At 45.1% G+C, this 18,430-nt stretch overlaps 1 protein-coding gene across 1 annotated transcript in view; it reads right to left on the bottom strand.

The window, feature by feature from the left end:
- nbas (NBAS subunit of NRZ tethering complex) overlaps positions 1-18,430 on the bottom strand; it is a 175,716-nt gene that overhangs the window by 42,234 nt on the left and 115,052 nt on the right. Inside the window, 4 exon segments of the mRNA XM_089021896.1 lie at positions 755-938; positions 3,400-3,489; positions 4,476-4,678; positions 8,714-8,956. Of these exon segments, the coding sequence (XP_088878022.1) occupies positions 755-938; positions 3,400-3,489; positions 4,476-4,678; positions 8,714-8,956 (720 nt within the window).

The raw sequence follows: 18,430 nt of genomic DNA, 5'->3' as shown, positions 1-18,430 counted from the left end.
TTTAGTCAAATGCAAAAGACTAATAAAAATGACTGAAAGTGTCAAAAATCTGCAAAAAAATGAACCCGGAAGTGGGCAGTTTCAGAAGGTCCCGCCCCCTTGTTCGTGGTGTCACCTCAAGACGTCTTGCCTTGCTGGAGAATCAAAACAATGGCGTCAGATTCGGGGAATATGCTTTCTTGTTACTCATCCAGTTATGAATATGATTCAAATAGTTCTGAAGAGGAAAGCATACATGTTTTCAATTGATTAAAAAAATTATTCCGTGCCATTTTGAAGCAATAGGGGGGGGGGGGAGATGTTGCACCAAAAAGAGGCAGAAAATGGCGACCGTGTAAGGAATTAATCGGCCCGTTTCCACAGGCTGATTAATTCCTGACACGGAGCTTTGTCGCCCTCTTTTGCCTCTTTTTGGTGCAACACGAAATTTTCAGACCAAACAAGTACAGCCAAATGCATTGACGTGATGGAAGGACTGCCACATTATGGACAAAACTTGTCCGGAGACGTCGGTTGTCCTTTAAGGTTTATATGAGTATGTTTAAAGCTTGTATAAGTAACCTGTTTTGGTTTGTAAGGAAAAATAAACATTAAAAAATATATGAGCTATAAAGATATATCCATGTGCAACTGCCAAGAATACTACATATATTCCAAAAAAAATGTTCGTGTTTACCTTTGTTCGTAACTCGAATGTTCATAAGTATAGGAGAGTCTGTAAAACAATGATCTTGAGTGTGTGTCATGATCTTACCTCGGTGTGTTTGAGAACAGCCTGCGTCCTGTAGAGCAGCAGGAGACGCACATCAGCATCGCACATGCTGAAGTTACTCTCAAGGATTTGCAGCACAGCGATGCGAGGACGCACCGGGAGCGACGGGTCGCCGCAGAACGGTCGCAGCCAGGCCAGCAGGTCATCAGAGCTCACCATGCTCTCACTGAAAGAGTGAGATTGCGTGCTTGTCAAGTCTCATGAGAGACAGCCTTCCACACAGCCTTTCTCGACAAAAATAGACCTCACCTAGCAAACCAGACACTCCACAACTGAATGTAATGTGTCCTTGCTAATTTGGGAGAAAAAGATTACTTTTTGCCTAGTCTCACTGTTATATTTATTATCAACTATAGCAAGCAGTTGAAGCTACTCGCAAGTTTGTCTTCCAACCAGTTTGCATTCTGAATAAAAATGGTACCTACCTAATTTGCTAGCTAACCAACTAATCACATAGCTAACTCATTAGCTGGTTGACAAACTAGCTCGCTAGTTAACAATATCAAGCAAGAACTGCTATCTTATGCTAACAAATGAATAAACTAATTAAATAATAAACTAGTTTTCTATCAAGCATCTAGCAAACACCTATTTTCTATGAAAGCTGATATTTATTTGCTTACCAAAATGCTATATTGAACTGACTGACTAAATATTTAGTTACTGATCAACTAGCAATCTTAAAGGACAACCGACGCCTCCGGACAAGTTGTGTCCATAATTTGTAAAATTACTTCAAATGACTTCTACTGAGTATTTTACAAAGGTTCCACGGCATATAGCTATATTTTACGTTTTAAGACTCGCACTGAATATTCAAGAAGTCTTGTTTTCGAGTTGAGGACGATGCCTGACGTGACGTCACGTCTGGAATGCCCCTGACGGACAAAGCGACACATGCATTTTGGGTACTTTGTTTAGTCTGAAAACTTGATGGCAAAATTAGAAGGAAAACACACAAATAACGCGATGGTGAATCGTTGTGTGTTGCACCAAGACTACTATTTGATACAAGTTGACACTAATTCCCAGCAGACAAATCAGCCCATTTCCATCGGAGCATGGGCGCCATCTTGTGCATTTTCTGAGAGCTACATTGGAGTACAGATGGCTTGAATTGATGCGGAAGGATTTCTTTAATCGATTGCAAACATGTATGCTTTCCTCTTCAGAACTATTTGAATCATATTCATAACTGGATGAGTAACAAGAAAGCATCTTCTCCGAGTCTGAAGCCATTGTTTTGATTCTCGAACAAGGGGGCGGGACCTTCTGAAACAGAAAACTTTCTGAGGTCATTTTGAAGTAGTTTTGGGACACCAAGTCATTTTTATTGATGTTTTGGATTTGACTAAAAATATCAGCCTGTGTGTTTTGGGTATTGTAGATGCTATAAAACGTTTTTCTGATGTCAGTTAGAAAACAAAAAAAAAATTGTGTCGGTTGTCCTTTAAGATTCAAAAAATGAATTACAAAGTGACATTACTGTGAACTCAATTTTTGCTTTTTTTACATATTTAACCAACCAACCACTTTCCAACTAATTTAAATTAAAAAAAAAAAAAAAGAGTAAACTCATTCACTGCCATAAGATGTGCAAAAATGTGTCCACTCCAATGCCAGGGTTTTTGTCCTTTTCACTCAAATTGCAGAACCCACAGAATATTGAGTTTTAGGACTACATCAACATTCAATGCAGCGTAAGAAACCTGAGACTCTCTTCTTTCATTAGAAAAAAAAAGTTAATTTCTAAATTATATGGGTCTGGAGTTATCTGAGCTTGAAATATGGGCGGCTGTACAAAATACAATACATATGTAAATGCTGTTGATACATTTGTCTATAACTGCTATCCCATAGTTGACTAGCAAATGGCTGTGCTTTATTTTTCTTGACATTACGTTTGGGTTGTTGTCACTTTCGGTACAGGTTTTACTTTCTGCGCTTCGTTATTTAAGTTTCATTTTTACTGAGAAGACGGCAAGAATGGACATGCTTTATCGCTGTACTGTTTAGCAAGGAAAAGATAAAAAGGACAAAGATCAAAACTTCCATTTCGGACGGAAAGCGGGCAAAGTGGTTTGTACGATTTTATTGCATACGCTTTATTTCATTGATGTAAAGTCCAAATGTTTATGTGTAAAAAAACAGCTATATTTTTATACTTGTTTGTAGTTCCACGGTGGTGTCGGTGGTGTGAAATCACATTAAAGAATTAACCATCAGTACAAAGAACCCGGAGTCCTCTGTTTCGAATGGAAGCACAACATACATGTATTGATTTATATAGCGCTTCACCAACAGCTAAAGCTGTAACAAAACGCTAACATGGACAAAAAGCAAATGTGGCCCTGTCGTAGAAGGGAAAAACATTGCCCAATTCGGAAATGGCGCTTTACGTCATGCTTTTTGTCAGAATGACTAATTTGCTAGCTTATTAACTACCTAGCTAGCCCTAACCTACTAACCTAAACGAATACCAACCAACATATTTTCAGGAAGAATCTTTTCAACAGTGACAATTGAAGCATAATAATAAACAGCGTTAACATATCTGACAGTGCTATATTGATTAGTTGGAAAGTGTCAATCAAAAGATGTTTCCCCTGAGTGTGTGTACAACGTACCCCTCTTGGACACTGCTGTGCACAGCCATCGCAATGGCCTTGAGCACGTCGAGTGCTGCTGTGTGATTTGTCAGGACGTCGGAGTGGCCGCTGAAAACAAACACACATATACCATGAACCAAAAAAGAGTGTAAAATTATGGGAAGTGTTTTATATAAGAGTACATTAAGATAAGAGGATGTTGTCAGTAAAGCAAACTCAGTAAAGGAAATCAAAGTCTTTTCTTTCAGTTGCCCAATTGAAATGAAACCGTGTGCAAGGAAATCCGTGTCTTAAAAAAAAATTAACATTTTGGCATTTAGAGCTTCTCACTCCGACAATGAGGACATTATTATTGGATGGAATTTTGAAACATTTTGTTCTTTTGACTTCAAGATGGCGCCGTGAGAGTGGCTGCCTTTCCAGCAGCTCCTGTATTTAGTTTTTCGACTTCTTTCTTTCATTTTCTCTTTATTTCATAACTTTGATGCTGTGAAATGTAAATTTCTACACTGCAAGAAGAATAAATAATATTTTTTTTCCCAAGATGGCGGCGTGTGAACATGCAGCGGCTACCCTCTCTCTCCCGGCAAATTGGAATTTTCGTGTTTATTATGTTTGTTAAAGTGCCTTGCGCGCACTTGCGCGCTGGGTCCGAGAGGACAGTAATTTCGAATGTGCTGTACGTCATGCATTAGCATACATTAGCACGCATTAGCATGCATTAGCATGACGTACAGCACAGCTGAAATTACTGTCCTCTGTGCTGTACATCATGCTTTAGCATTAGCATATTTAGCATTACCATATTTGACAATAAAGCTGACTTTGACTTTAATAAAGGTACATCCAATCCAATTGGTTAGCTATTAGCTAGTTGCTAATTTCTTCATGTGTGTATGAATACGTTTGTCTGTTACTGATAGATTTGGGTTTTCGCGAACTGAACGGAATCGTGATAACTTTACTGCATTTTGTCAAAGAACGTGTTTTTGAAGAGAGCTGGTTGACGAGTCAACTAAAAAAACATGACTGATAATCGCTGCACCTTGATATTGTCACAAAAAAAAAAAGACCCAAACAAAATCACAGTGTACCTGAGCACAGCGACCACTCTCGTCACGGCATCCTGCAGCACACTTTTGACCGAAAGGTCTTGTTGTCCCAAGGCAACGTGCAGGAGCTGGCGAATACTCTGGGGAGGCTGACCATCGGTTGCCATGGTGACTGCCAGTTCGTGGACCTTGGACCTTTCGGAGCGGGACAGATCGTAAAGTCGGCTGTAACCCCGTAGCTGTTCCTGGGATGGACCAAAAAGCAAACCAAATGGAAAGGGGTGTAACAGTGTTGCTAGTGCACCAAATGGACCTTGACATAGTTTAAGATAAAAGCAAGGAGTTAGAATACAATATGGTCTATTGGAACAAGACTTTCCCACAATGCACTTGACTCCACTGAACTGGAAGAAGGCCATCAAGGAGCCATTGCAATAAAAGCCCTACAGGCGATAAACAACCATTTGTGGTAGTTAAAACCTCGGAGTGGAACGGCGGCCTGTCACAGCGGCGATATTCATCGCGTTGTTTTGTATTGTTTGGACGGATTGCTGTGAAGTGAAAAGAAGTGTTTTGGCCCCAAGCTAAAATGGCCAGGAGTTTTGAAGTTGAACTCGGTACGTGTCGCTCGCTTCTTATCGTAAGTCACTCGGAAAGTCTTTCGGGAAAGGGTCCAATTGGGCCCAGATGGCTGATGTGAAGCTGATGACTTTATTATTGTCAGCCGGCTGAGAAGCCTGCACGCTCCCTGACAGCCTTTACGACGTGGGTCAGACGAGGTGAAAAACATAAAAGCAGAAACAAGAAAATCGGGATCAGTAACAAAAAGGACAATTTGATTGCTCAGCCATTTGATTGAAGTGAGGATATAATGGCTTCAAAGCAGCCTTACATTGGGTATGCGTGCGGGTATGTGGGTGTCATATCATATTTTGCATTGTGAATGAACCGCATGCGTAAAATAGCGATTCAAAATAAACAAACAAAAGTGAAAATCGGGGTTTAAATGTGATTAACACACAGAGCGGGGGAGTCAGAAATGACCGTCTTTTACCCATATCTCATCGTTGCGTAGCAACACTGCCAAATCATAACCTCCCTTCTTGAGTGCGTCCATACGCGAGCATGCGCACGCAGTAACAGGAAGGTGACAGCAGGAGAAGTTATTTAATGAGAAAGAGTGTGACAAGACACACTCCGCTCCAGCATGGAAGGATTGAAAAATCCACGACGGGAAGAGGAATAAAAAAAAAAAAAAAGACGTATGCCGCTAAGAACGTCACAGAGGCAAGAGATTTGGATGTTGACAGCAGCATTGTTTTTCTTTTTAATATTAGAATTACTTTAGGATTATTATTTTTATTATTCCCTGATTTTTGTTCTATTATTTATTATTATTTTATTTCATGTTACCTTAATTATCCATCTTTTTTTATTTTTGTTTTGTAATTTTTAGCATTTTTGTATTCATATTTTAATTTATTTGAAAAGTAGTTTTTCCAATGCCATATAATCACAACAATATTTCAATAATATAAAAATATATACAGACCAAAACATCTTAAAATAGTAAAGTTTCCATATTTCCATTTTTTGATTGATTGAATGTTTCATTTACATACAGGCATATAGCATATTCTAAATATTCCCCAAAAGAACTGCAGTGATGCCTTGACATGCCTATTGAAATGAATGCAAATGTCATTAATCCATTCCAGGCTCTCATAATACCCCTCAAAGGTTTTACAATGACTAAAATAGCATTTTATAATGTTATATTTGATAAAAAAAACATTGCAATAAATAGATAAAAACATTTAAACTATCTCAAGGCACCACTGCACAATGTAATGAAGGCTACATTTATTTTTCATTTTCTTTTCACCTAAATAAATGAAACATTCAATCAATCAATCAATCAATCAATCAATCAATCAATCAATAAATGGAAATATGGAAACTTTACTATTTTAAGATGTTTTGGTCAATAGTAAGTTGCAATTAAATGTATATATTTTTATATTATTGAAATATTGTTGTGATTATATGGCATTGGAAAAACTACTTTTCAAATAAATTAAAATATGAATACAAAAATGCTAAAAATTGCAAAACAAAAATAAAAAAAGATGGATCATTAAGGTAACGTGAAATAAAATAATAATAAATAAATAATTAATAGATAGAACAAAAATCAGGGAATAATAAAAATAATAATCCTAAAGTAATTCTAACATTAAAAATAAAAACAAATGAAATAACACTGAATTAAAAATACATGTTAAAAAATTAGAATAAAAATTGTTAAATAAACACGATATAAAATCAAGGAATGAAAAAAGAATAATGGCAGACTAATTATAACATTAAAAAGAAAAACAAAAGAAACAACTCAGAATTAAAAATGTTTTAAAAAATTACAATGAAAAACAAACAAAAAAAACACTAAATCCTACTGGACCCTTCCTTCCTTTAATAACTTTGCTGCTGTGAAATGTAAACTTCTCCACTGTGAGACTATTAAAGGCAAATCCAATCCAATCCAATCCAATCCTGCCCACCACCTTTTCCAGCTACTCCCCTCAGGCAGGCGCACCAAATCCAGCAGACATCCAACAGAACTGTATAGTGTCTCCATTTTTCATGATACTAGTGCAGTGTGTTATATCGGAGACACATTCCTTGTGTGTTCTACATACTTGGCAATAAAGATGATTCTGATTGTGGAAGTGCACTTGTAAAAAATACATATACTAATAATAAAATAAATACACTTAAATGTACAAAATACTTTGTATAAATATAATTTTTGTCATATCATTTTTACGAAGTGCAATGTTGATGAAGTATATATCGTAATAATAATAATAATAATAATAATAATAATAATAATACATTTCATTTATAAGCACCTTTCAAAACTCTCAAGGTCACTTTACAGTCACAGGATAAGGCGTTCACTCAACCCGGAAGTAACTCAAATAGATAGAAAGCTAGCTAATACATAGGTAATAGCTAGCCAGCTAGATAGCGAGGCAGATAAATAGCCGATAGCTAGCTAGATAGCTAATATATAGCCAGCGAGATAGCCAACTAATAGGTAGCAAATGGCTAGCTAGCTAGGTAGCTAGCGAGATAGCCATATAGCGAGCTAGCTAGACAGCTCGATAGCCAGATAAATCAAAATAAGTGAAGAGAGTAAAAAAGAAATAACAATAAAGTCATTGGCGTGCTATAAAAGCTTATATGTTAGGCATCAAAATAAAAGTATTGCCATTCTTGATGCTTTCATTATTTAGAAAGTGGTTTGAATTTCAGTCAGGCATTAAAACAATAACATCCAAATCGGCCGAGCTCTTATTTTGAAATCCGGACTTGTCCTCTTAATTACTCTGACAGAATTACATTTTTTTTAAACGTGACTATCTTCATTTCCTTTCAGCTTAAACGTGACTATCAAATACAGTGAGACCTCAACTTACAAACACCTTAACTTACAAACTTTTGGTCTTACAAACGTCAAATTTATGAAAATTAAACCTTATAATAAGCACTATTTTCATAATACACACCCACCACGGCTGGCGGAGTGATCTTTGGTGGAAGCACACAACCGAACAGCACCAGAGGTTAAGTTACCAAACAGTCATATGGAAGGTGACTCTACTTCCATAAGCCATCAACGACCATCAAAAAGGTAAATAAAACTTTATTTTACAGCACAGTTTATTTCTTTAATTACAGTCCTCATGTAATGTGCCTCTCTTTCCAAACAGCAATTCCCTTTGACCTTCGACCTCCAACGCCATTCCATCAAGCCATCAATGACCATCACAAATGTAAATAAAGTGACTTTATGATACAATGCAGTGTATTTCTTTCATTACAATACAATAGCACATTTATTATACAAAGAATAAGGTATGTTGTGTGTAGTTTTAAGGCTTATTTAGTAGAAACGTATATTTTATGGAAACGCGGGAACGGATTATTCCCATTTTAATGGTTTCCTATGGGAATTTCTTTTTTGAGATACACACTTTTCGCCTTACACACTCTGTCTGGGAACCAATTAAGTTCGTAAGTTGAGGTCTCACTGTATACTAAATGTGGCTTTTTTTTAGCATTTTAAGTAAATATGATACGAATTGCGGCATGCGGGATGATGGAGCAGGCTTCCCTTTTGCGCCACCTCTTTACTGCTCCAGTTTGCTTTCGATAAAATCCTGCATTTTGTTGATGACCAAGTGAACGTGATGCGGCAGACAACCTCCTCCTACCTGAGGGCTATCTCGCAGCGACGTGATGAAATCATGACTCAGCGTCTCCAAGTGAGCCTGGGACTGGTGCAGGTGAGCCAGAGCGTCATCTAACGTCATGGCGCTCTCTTCCGCGCCTTCCGCCTCGCCGGTCGTCTCACCGTTGGCTTTCGTTCGCACTCCTCGCTTTTTACTCTTTTCGGCCAGAAGCCGCAGTGTGTTGGTGGCTCGCCGTAACACCTCAGAACGCGCCTGGATGCTGAGCTGGAAATAAAAAGGATGGAATGATATCAATGAATGAGATCATGGTCTTTGGATAGTCCCTGGCGTAGCTGCTTTAGAGCGTCTCGTTAGGCACGATGGAAAAAGGCGAGAGTGAAGCTTGAGTTTAACACGTCGTTACCGGTGGGGAGAAGAAAAATGCTTGAGGAATGGAGTAACTTGATTGCCAGTTGAGTCTCAGCACATTGAGTGCACACGACTACAGGACCTGACAATGGCTAGGCTGCCTTGGATTCCATCCTTTTTTTTAATCATTTAAATTCTGTAGAGTTGCATCTGTGTTGTCAAATTATGTCAAATTAACAAGATGTTTTACATACAGACATTTAAAGGACAACCGACATCTCAGGACAAGTTGTGTCGATAATTTGTAAAATGGCTTCAAAGGACTTCTACTGAGCGTATTTTAATAAGATTCCACCGCATATAGCTATATTTTACGTTTTAAGACTCGCTATGAATATCGAGGAAGTCTTGTTTTTGAGTTGGTGACGAGTCCGTACGTGACGTCACGAAAGGACCGCCCCCTGACTGAAAAAAAGACACATTGTAGCAGTCCTTCCATGACAACAATGTATTTTGCTGTATATGTTTGGTGTGAGAACCGTGTTGGACCCAAAAGCTGCCAGAAGAGGGCATCCAAGCTCCATATAAGGAATTTATCAGCCTGTGGAAGCGGAGATTGCCGCCATTTTGTGCCTCTTTTTTTTGGGTGAGAGATTTTCCCCCAATGTTGCCTCAAAATGGCACATATAATTCTTTAATCAATTGTAAACATGTATGCTTTCCTCTTCAGAAGTATTTGAATCATATTCATAACTGGATGTGTAACAAGAAAGCATATTCTCCGAATCTGAAGCCATTGTTTTGAGTCACAAGCAATGCAAGATGTCTTGGCGTGACGTCACGAACTGGGGGCGGGACTTTCTGAAAATGCCCAATTCGCAGCTCAATTTATTGCAGATTTTTGACCCTTTAAGTCATTTTTATTGGTGTTTTGCATTTGACTAAAAATATCATACTGCGTGTTTTGGGTATTTTAGATGCTATAAAACGTTTTTCTGATGTCAGTTAAAAAACAAAAAAAGTGGCGTCGGTTGTCCTTTAAGGCACAAAGAGCTAGAAACCAACAAGTGAGCAAGAATAACCCCAGCAAGCTTTGGTGGTGAGCAGGCGCGAGCGTGCGTGGATGCATGCGCGCATAGATGATAGCTACCAGCAGGGTGTGATTGATTGGATCCAGTATGAGCAAGTTAACAATTCAATGAAAAGAGGAGGCCTTTGGCTGCTGGGAGACTTCATTCTATTGCAAGGAAACACACACACACACACACATACAAACGCAGTGTGATGGTGTGAATGAATTGCACCTTCTTTTTTTCCAGCCAAAATGACCTTGCAATGAAGGTGGAATTTCATGGCTTTTATCACGCAGATGGAATGGCAACACATTAAAAAAAAACAAGAGCTTCAAGAGATAAATGAATCATAACCTTTTTGGGCGAGTGTGGACTGAGGGCCAATGGCTTTGCAGTTATCCAATATTGTAATATTGTCTAAACAGCATTGCAACGTGGCAGATGCTCTTTCTATAAACAGGTAATATCCGAGTTACGACCGGGTTCCGTTCCAACAAAACAGTCGTAAGTCAAACGGCCGTACATCGAAAAGCATTAAATATGGCTGACGGGAGGATCACATCATAACAAATGACGACACTAAGGCTTATTTAGTTGAAAAGTATATTTTATGGAAACCCGGGAACGGATTATTCCCATTTTAATGGTTTTTTTTTTTTGAGATACACACTTTTCACCTTACACACTCTATCTGGGAACCAATTAAGTTCCTAAGTTGAGGCGTCTGTGTAAGCTCTCAGTCGTACAGGAGTGGTCCATCGATGAGAAGGTTTCTTCAGCCGTCATCTGTACAAAAGTGAAGGTTTCGGACGTTTCGCCTCCTATCCAAGAGGCTTCGTCAGCGAACTAAAGTCTGACTGGTCGTATCGGCCCCATTTATATATCCCTAATGTCCAGACCTGGTGGCGCCGGACACAGCTATGATAGGTCCCTACTCTCAGGTTGGGGGGGGGGGCGTGGGACCCCCCCCCTGTGGCCCCACTGATTGTTCCTACATTCCTGACTAACGATTGGCCTATTACACCCACTCCCCCCGGTATCACCTCATCAGCATAACGACCCTCATCAGCATTGCGAAAGTTGCCTAACCTGTTTTGCCTGAGCAGGCTATTGTATGAACGATCCAAATTGAACCTCACACCACCAGACCGGTTTAATGAAGGATTTTGTTGTTTTATAAGAATCGCCTCTTTCACCCCCCTTTCAAACCATCTATGTTCTTTCGCTAAGATTTTAACCTCATTGTCGTCAAATGAGTGGTTGCTAGCTTTTAGGTGCAAATGTACTGCCGATTGAGGCCCACTAGTATTATCCCTGCGATGTTGATAAAGTCTTTTTTTGAGAATTTGTTGAGTCTCCCCAATGTACTGCTCTTTACAATTTTCATTCTTACAATGTATGGAATACACTACATTACTTTGTTTTTCATTTGGTAGCCTATCTTTTGGATGCACTAATTTTTGCCTTAACGTGTTTATCGGTTTGAAATAAGTAGGAATGTTATGTTGCCAAAGGACTCTTTGTAATTTTTCAGAAACTCCTGCAATGTACGGTACTGCTACTCCTCTCCTTTTAGAATCTTGAGAATTATTGGTTTCGTTAGCTATTCTTTCTTTCTGACATTTGTTGAATGACCACTGAGGGTACCCACAGTTAGTGAGTGCTCTCCTGATATGTTTTGCCTCATTTTCTCTACCTTCAGTGCTAGTTGGTATTAGTTTAGCCCTATGCTGGAGGGTTCTGATAACTCCTAGTTTATGTTGTAAAGGGTGGTTAGAGTCAAAAAGTAAGTATTGGTCAGTGTGCGTAGCCTTCCTAAAGACTTCTGTTTTTAGCGCTCTGTCCTCTTTTATAATTACTTTACAATCCAAGAAGGCTAGTTGGTTCTCTTGAATGTCCTCACGAGTAAATTTAATGTTGAAGTCTACAGAGTTGAGATGATCTGTGAAGGATTGAATTTCTTGTTTCTTAATTATGACAAAAGTATCGTCCACATATCTAAACCAGTGTCTAGGTTTTGTCCCTGGGAAGGATGTGAGGGCCTGTTTCTCCATCTCTTCCATGTAAAGATTAGCCACTATGGGTGAAACTGGTGAGCCCATAGCACAACCATGGATTTGTTTATAAAATTTTTCCCGAAATTGAAAATACGTAGTATTAAGGCAGATTTCTAATAATTGGCAGATGTGATCCGGTTTCAGTTTGGTTCTTTCATGCAGAGAAACATCCGCCAGCAGCCTCGTCCTCACCACTGAGACTGCTGCTGGGGTTGGGACAGATGTGAAGAGAGAAGTCACATCGTATGATGCCAAAGTTTCCTCAGGTTCCAATATGCGGTCTTTGATCCTCTCTACAAACCCTGTGGTGTTCTCTACGTGGTATTCTGTGTTACCAACCAACGGAGCTAAAATAGTTTTTAAATATTTGGCTACATTGTATGTAGAGGAGTCAATGCTACAAACAATGGGTCGGAGGGGGAACCCTTCTTTATGTATTTTTGGCAGGCCATAGATACATGGCGTGGCCTCTCCCGGGTATAATCTAAAATACATCTGTTTATCTATGTCATGAGCCAGTTGACAGCGGGGCGGGGCCTCCGTTCCCGCCGCTCGCCAGCTGCTGTCAATTCCCTCCTCATTAGCTGTGGACATTTAAACCCGACGCTGGCATCCACCCAGCGTCGGAAGATACTTCGCCTTACGCCAAGCTAGTACGTGGACTTTGTTACCAGTACGTTATTTGCTTCGCCCGAGGAATTATTTTAGCCACGAACGCGTTTGTTGTTTGCACCGCGTCGTAGGTTGTTTTGCACCCTCGTGTGCCATTTTATTTTCTTGGTTAGTGTGGTTGGGTGGATTGCCGCCACTCACCCACTAACATTGTCAATTGTCATTTTGAGTTTGTTTCACGAGTTGTTACCGGGTCCGCGTATTTTCGGACCCGCGCTTTATGTTAATAAATCCTTTGCCGGTACCCACGCCTCTGTCCTGCTCTACGATCCACCGCCTATACCACACGTTCCTGCTCGCCAGCTGCCACTGTCGCCGCCGGAACGTGACAGAATCTTCCGACCAACATGGATCCTGCGGACAGTAACCGAATCTTCTCCGTCCTCGCTCAGCAGGCGGAGCAGCTCGGCCAAGTGGTGCCCGCCATCGCGGAGATCCGCCGCGACATCACCCGGTTAGCCCAACGGGTAGATAGACTTGAGGCCAGCGGCGCCTTCGTCGCGGGGGCCGTCCCTCCCCAGACTTTGAGCCGCGAACCCAACATCCCACATCCCACCCGTTACGGAGGGGAGCCCGGGCGCTGCGCGCAATTCCTGCTGCAGTGCTCCATAGTTTTCGACCAGCAACCCTCCGTATACACCACGGACGCGGCCAAAGTGGCTTACGTCACCAGCCTGCTTGCCGGACCCGCAGCCGCTTGGGCGTTGGCCGTCTGGGAATCTCGGCCGGAGCTCCGAGCCTCCTTCCCGGACTTCGTCGCCGAGTTACGGCAGGTTTTCCATCTCCCGGTGAGTGGGCAGGCAGCGGAGTCCCAGCTGTGGACCTGCCAGCAGGGTAGCCGATCGGCGGCGGAGTATTCCGTCGCCTTCCGCGTCCTGGCTGCCGCCAGCGGGTACGACGACCGTGCGCTGCGAGGGATGTTTCGGCGCGGGCTCAGCGCGGCGTTGAAAGACGAGCTGGCTACCCGCGACGAGTGCTCCAGCCTTCGCGAGCTGATCTCCCTCACGCTGCAGCTGGACAACCGGATGCGAGACAGGGCCCGGGAGCGGGCTGCCCAGGCAAAACTCGAGCCGCCAGCAGGGACCCGAGGGGGTGGCCGGACCTTTCCGCGTGGGGGGCACGCGGCCGTGGAGCCGATGGAGATGGGGGTCGAGAGGGCCGTTGAGCGGGCGCCGGAGCGACGCAACACCGGCCCGGCATGCCAGCTCTGCGGCAAGTTGGGTCATCTAGCCCCGGACTGTCCCAGTTGGGGGCTTCCCGGAAAGACCCCCAGTGACTGCAAGTTACCCCGTCCACACAAGCAACGGGTTCCCTTAAGGTCCGCGGGGGGGTTCACGTCGCGGAGACTGGAGCTGGATGCCGTTATACACGGTCCCACCAGGACAATGTCCGTTCGGGCCTTAGTGGACTCGGGGGCCGACGGCTGTTTTATAGACCCGCGCGTCGTGTCGGCGTTGGGGTGTCGGGTTGTTCAGCTGGGGGCGAGTCGGAGCATACTCGATCTCGACGGTCGGTTACTCGCCGAGGTTACGCAAGAAACCGTGCCGCTTCGACTCGTACTCTCGGGCAATCACGTGGAAAACCGGCGGTTTTTTGTGATGCGTTCACGCTCGGTTCCCATCGTGCTCGGGTTACCTTGGCTGGGGACCCACAATCCGGCCATTTCGTGGGACGGACCTACCATTCAGGGGTGGAGCCCCCTCTGCTACGCTCACTGCCTCCGGTCGGCCGCGGGTGGGCCGGCACCATCTCACAGCTACCCTAGGGAGGAGATTAGCCTAGAGGGGGTGCCGCCCTGTTACCACGACTTACGACAGGCGTTCAGCAAGGACCGCGCCCTGTCGTTACCACCGCACCGTCCCTATGATTGCGCCATTGACATTCAGCCCAACGCTCCGTTTCCCAGTTCTCGTCTGTACAACGTTTCCCAACCCGAACAACAGGCTCTCCGGGACTACATTGACTCTTCGCTCGCGGCCGGGCTCATTCGGCCATCACGGTCACCTCTGGGAGCGGGGTTCTTTTTTATCACTAAAAAGGATAAATCGTTGCGTCCGTGCGTGGACTATCGGGGACTCAACGAAATAACTATAAAGAACAAATACCCGCTCCCACTGATTGACTCCGCCTTCGCGTCCCTCCAGGCCGCGACCATCTTCACTAGACTGGACCTCCGGAGCGCTTATCATCTTGTTCGGGTCAAAGAGGGGGATGAATGGAAGACCGCATTTAAGACACCTCTGGGACACTTCGAGTACTTGGTGATGCCGTTTGGTCTCACCAATGCACCCGCTGTGTTCCAGAACCTCATTAATGATGTCTTGAGGGATTTTCTGAATATTTTCTGTTTTGTGTATTTGGACGACATTTTAATTTTTTCAGAGTCCCTTGAGGCACATCGCCAGCACGTCCGGCTAGTTCTGCAGCGGCTGCTGCAGAATCGACTATACGTCAAGGCCGAGAAATGTGAATTCCACACCTCCTCCTTATCCTTCCTGGGCTTCATCGTGGAGCGGGGGCAGATCCGGGCTGACCCAGCCAAGACCGAAGCGGTAGTAGAATGGCCCACACCTACCTCTCGCAAGCAGTTACAACGCTTCCTGGGGTTCGCCAACTTCTACCGCCGCTTCATCCGGGACTACAGCCGGAAAGCCCTCCCTCTCACCCAACTCACCTCCACTAAGACCCCGTTCAGGTGGACGAGAGAAGCGGACGCCGCGTTCCGGCTGCTGAGAGAGGCTTTCTCTCACCCCCCAGTTCTCCGCCATCCAGACCCCAACGGCGCGTTCATTGTGGAGGTAGACGCCTCGGACTCAGGTGTTGGGGCAGTACTCTCCCAACGCTCCTCAGTCGACCAGCAGCTCCACCCCTGCGCCTTCTTCTCCCGCCGCCTCAGCTCCGCCGAAGCCAACTACGACGTGGGCAACAGGGAGCTGCTCGCCGTCGTATTGGCTCTTCAGGAGTGGAGGCACTGGCTCGAAGGGGCGAAGGAGCCGTTCACCGTGCTTACGGACCATAAGAACTTGGCGGTCATCCGGGCCGCCAAGAGGCTGAACGCACGCCAGGCACGGTGGGCGCTGTTCTTAACACGCTTCTCCTTCACCCTAACCTACTGTCCAGGAACAAAGAACACCAAGCCCGACGCCCTCTCGCGGATCCACGAGCCAGCAGACAAGGAAGACCTTGCGGAACCCATCCTGCCCGGCCGCCAGATCATGGGGGCGCTCCAGTGGGAGGTCGAACGGAGGGTCATGGAATCATTAAAAGGTACCCCGACTCCCGAGAAGTGTCCCACAGGCAGACTGTTCGTTCCCCAGTCGCTGCGCTCGGAGGTGCTCCAGTGGGGGCACGCATCCAAGGTGGCGTGTCACCCAGGGGTGAGCCGCACCGAGCACCTCGTCTCCCAGCGATTCTGGTGGCCGCGGCTCCGCGACGACGTGGCGGACTTTGTTAAGGCCTGCCCGGAGTGCGCCTGTGGCAAGGTCTCCCATCAGCCTCCGGCAGGACTGCTCCGCCCCCTACCTGTCCCCCCGCGCCCTTGGTCCCACATATCAGTGGATTTCATCACCGGCCTCCCCCCATCCCGTGGTAAGACGGTCATTCTCACGATAGTGGACCGGTTTTCTAAGTCGGCACACTTCGTGCCGTTGACCAAGTTGCCGTCCGCCATTGAGACGGCGACACTATTGGTCAAACACGTCGTCCGTCTCCACGGGATCCCCACTGACATCGTGTCGGACCGAGGGCCCCAGTTCGTATCCCGGGTCTGGAGGCGTTTCTGCAGGTCCATGGGGGCGTCGGCCAGCCTGTCCTCCGGTTACCATCCACAGTCCAACGGCCAGACCGAGCGGAAGAACCAGGACCTGGAGGCGGCCCTGCGCTGCGTATGCCTTCATCGTCCCTCGGCCTGGTCCATCCATCTCCCGTGGGTGGAATATGCCCACAACACCCTGGTCTCCTCAGCCACAGGTCGGTCACCGTTTATGTCGGCTTATGGCTACCAGCCGCCGCTCTTTCCCACACAGGAAGGGGAGGTGGAGGTCCCGTCGATACAACACCATCTTCGGCGGGCCCATCGGGTATGGAGGGAGACCAGGGCAGCCCTATCACGCACGGCAGTCCGGAACCAGAGGGTCGCGGATCGCCGTCGCCGTTCCGCGCCAGCCTACCAGGTGGGCCAGAAGGTCTGGTTGTCCACAAGGGACCTACGGCTGGCCGGGACAACCCCCAAATTGGGTCCGCGTTTCGCGGGCCCCTTCACTGTGGAGGCCATCATTAACCCGGTCGCGGTCCGACTTCGGCTGCCCGCCTCCATGAAGATCCACCCGGTTTTCCATGTATCTCTCATCAAACCGGTGGAGTCCAGCCCCTTGGCCCCCCCTCTTGCCCAACCCCCCCCCCCGCGGATGGTGGACGGAGGACCGGCATACGCAGTGCGGGAGATCCTGGATTCACGCCGCAGGGGAAAGGGCATCCAGTACCTGGTCGACTGGGAGGGGTACGGACCGGAGGACCGCCAATGGGTTCCGCGAACCTGGATTCTGGACCCGTCGCTCCTGAGGGACTTCCACGAGGCTCACCCGTCGAAACCAGGTGGGCCGCCAGGAGGCGTCCGTTGAGGGGGGGGTACTGTCATGAGCCAGTTGACAGCGGGGCGGGGCCTCCGTTCCCGCCGCTCGCCAGCTGCTGTCAATTCCCTCCTCATTAGCTGTGGACATTTAAACCCGACGCTGGCATCCACCCAGCGTCGGAAGATACTTCGCCTTACGCCAAGCTAGTACGTGGACTTTGTTACCAGTACGTTATTTGCTTCGCCCGAGGAATTATTTTAGCCACGAACGCGTTTGTTGTTTGCACCGCGTCGTAGGTTGTTTTGCACCCTCGTGTGCCATTTTATTTTCTTGGTTAGTGTGGTTGGGTGGATTGCCGCCACTCACCCACTAACATTGTCAATTGTCATTTTGAGTTTGTTTCACGAGTTGTTACCGGGTCCGCGTATTTTCGGACCCGCGCTTTATGTTAATAAATCCTTTGCCGGTACCCACGCCTCTGTCCTGCTCTACGATCCACCGCCTATACCACACGTTCCTGCTCGCCAGCTGCCACTGTCGCCGCCGGAACGTGACAATCTATATGTTTTCCTTTCTCTAGCTTTTGGAGACAGTCAATCATTTCTTTCTTGTATCTATTGGAAGGGTCCCTTTTTAGTTGCTCATACGTGTTAGAATCACTGATTAACCTATTTATTTTGTCTTCATAATCCAATGTGTTGAGCAGCACTGTGCATCTGCCCTTGTCTGCTGGCAAAATAGTAATATTTTTGTCTTTTTGTAGAGTAGTTAACGCCTTTCTCTCTTCTAATGTTATGTTGGACGGAGGAAGTTTGGCACTACTGAGAAGAGCTGATATTTTAATGCGTAGATCATCTGCCTCTGCATACGAAAGTTTGTTATTTTTAATAGCCGATTCAGTAGCTGTGATATAATCTATTGTAGGTATAGTTTTAGGAGTCACTGAGAAATTTAAACCTTTGGTAAGTACCGCCTTTTCTGTCTCTGAGAGATCTCTGTCTGACAAATTTTTGATCC

The sequence above is a fragment of the Hippocampus bargibanti genome, linkage group LG19, assembly GCF_051943395.1.
Source record: "Hippocampus bargibanti isolate YZ-2025 linkage group LG19, ASM5194339v1, whole genome shotgun sequence".
NCBI lineage: Eukaryota > Metazoa > Chordata > Actinopteri > Syngnathiformes > Syngnathidae > Hippocampus > Hippocampus bargibanti.
This window is presented reverse-complemented; position numbering and strand designations above follow the sequence as displayed.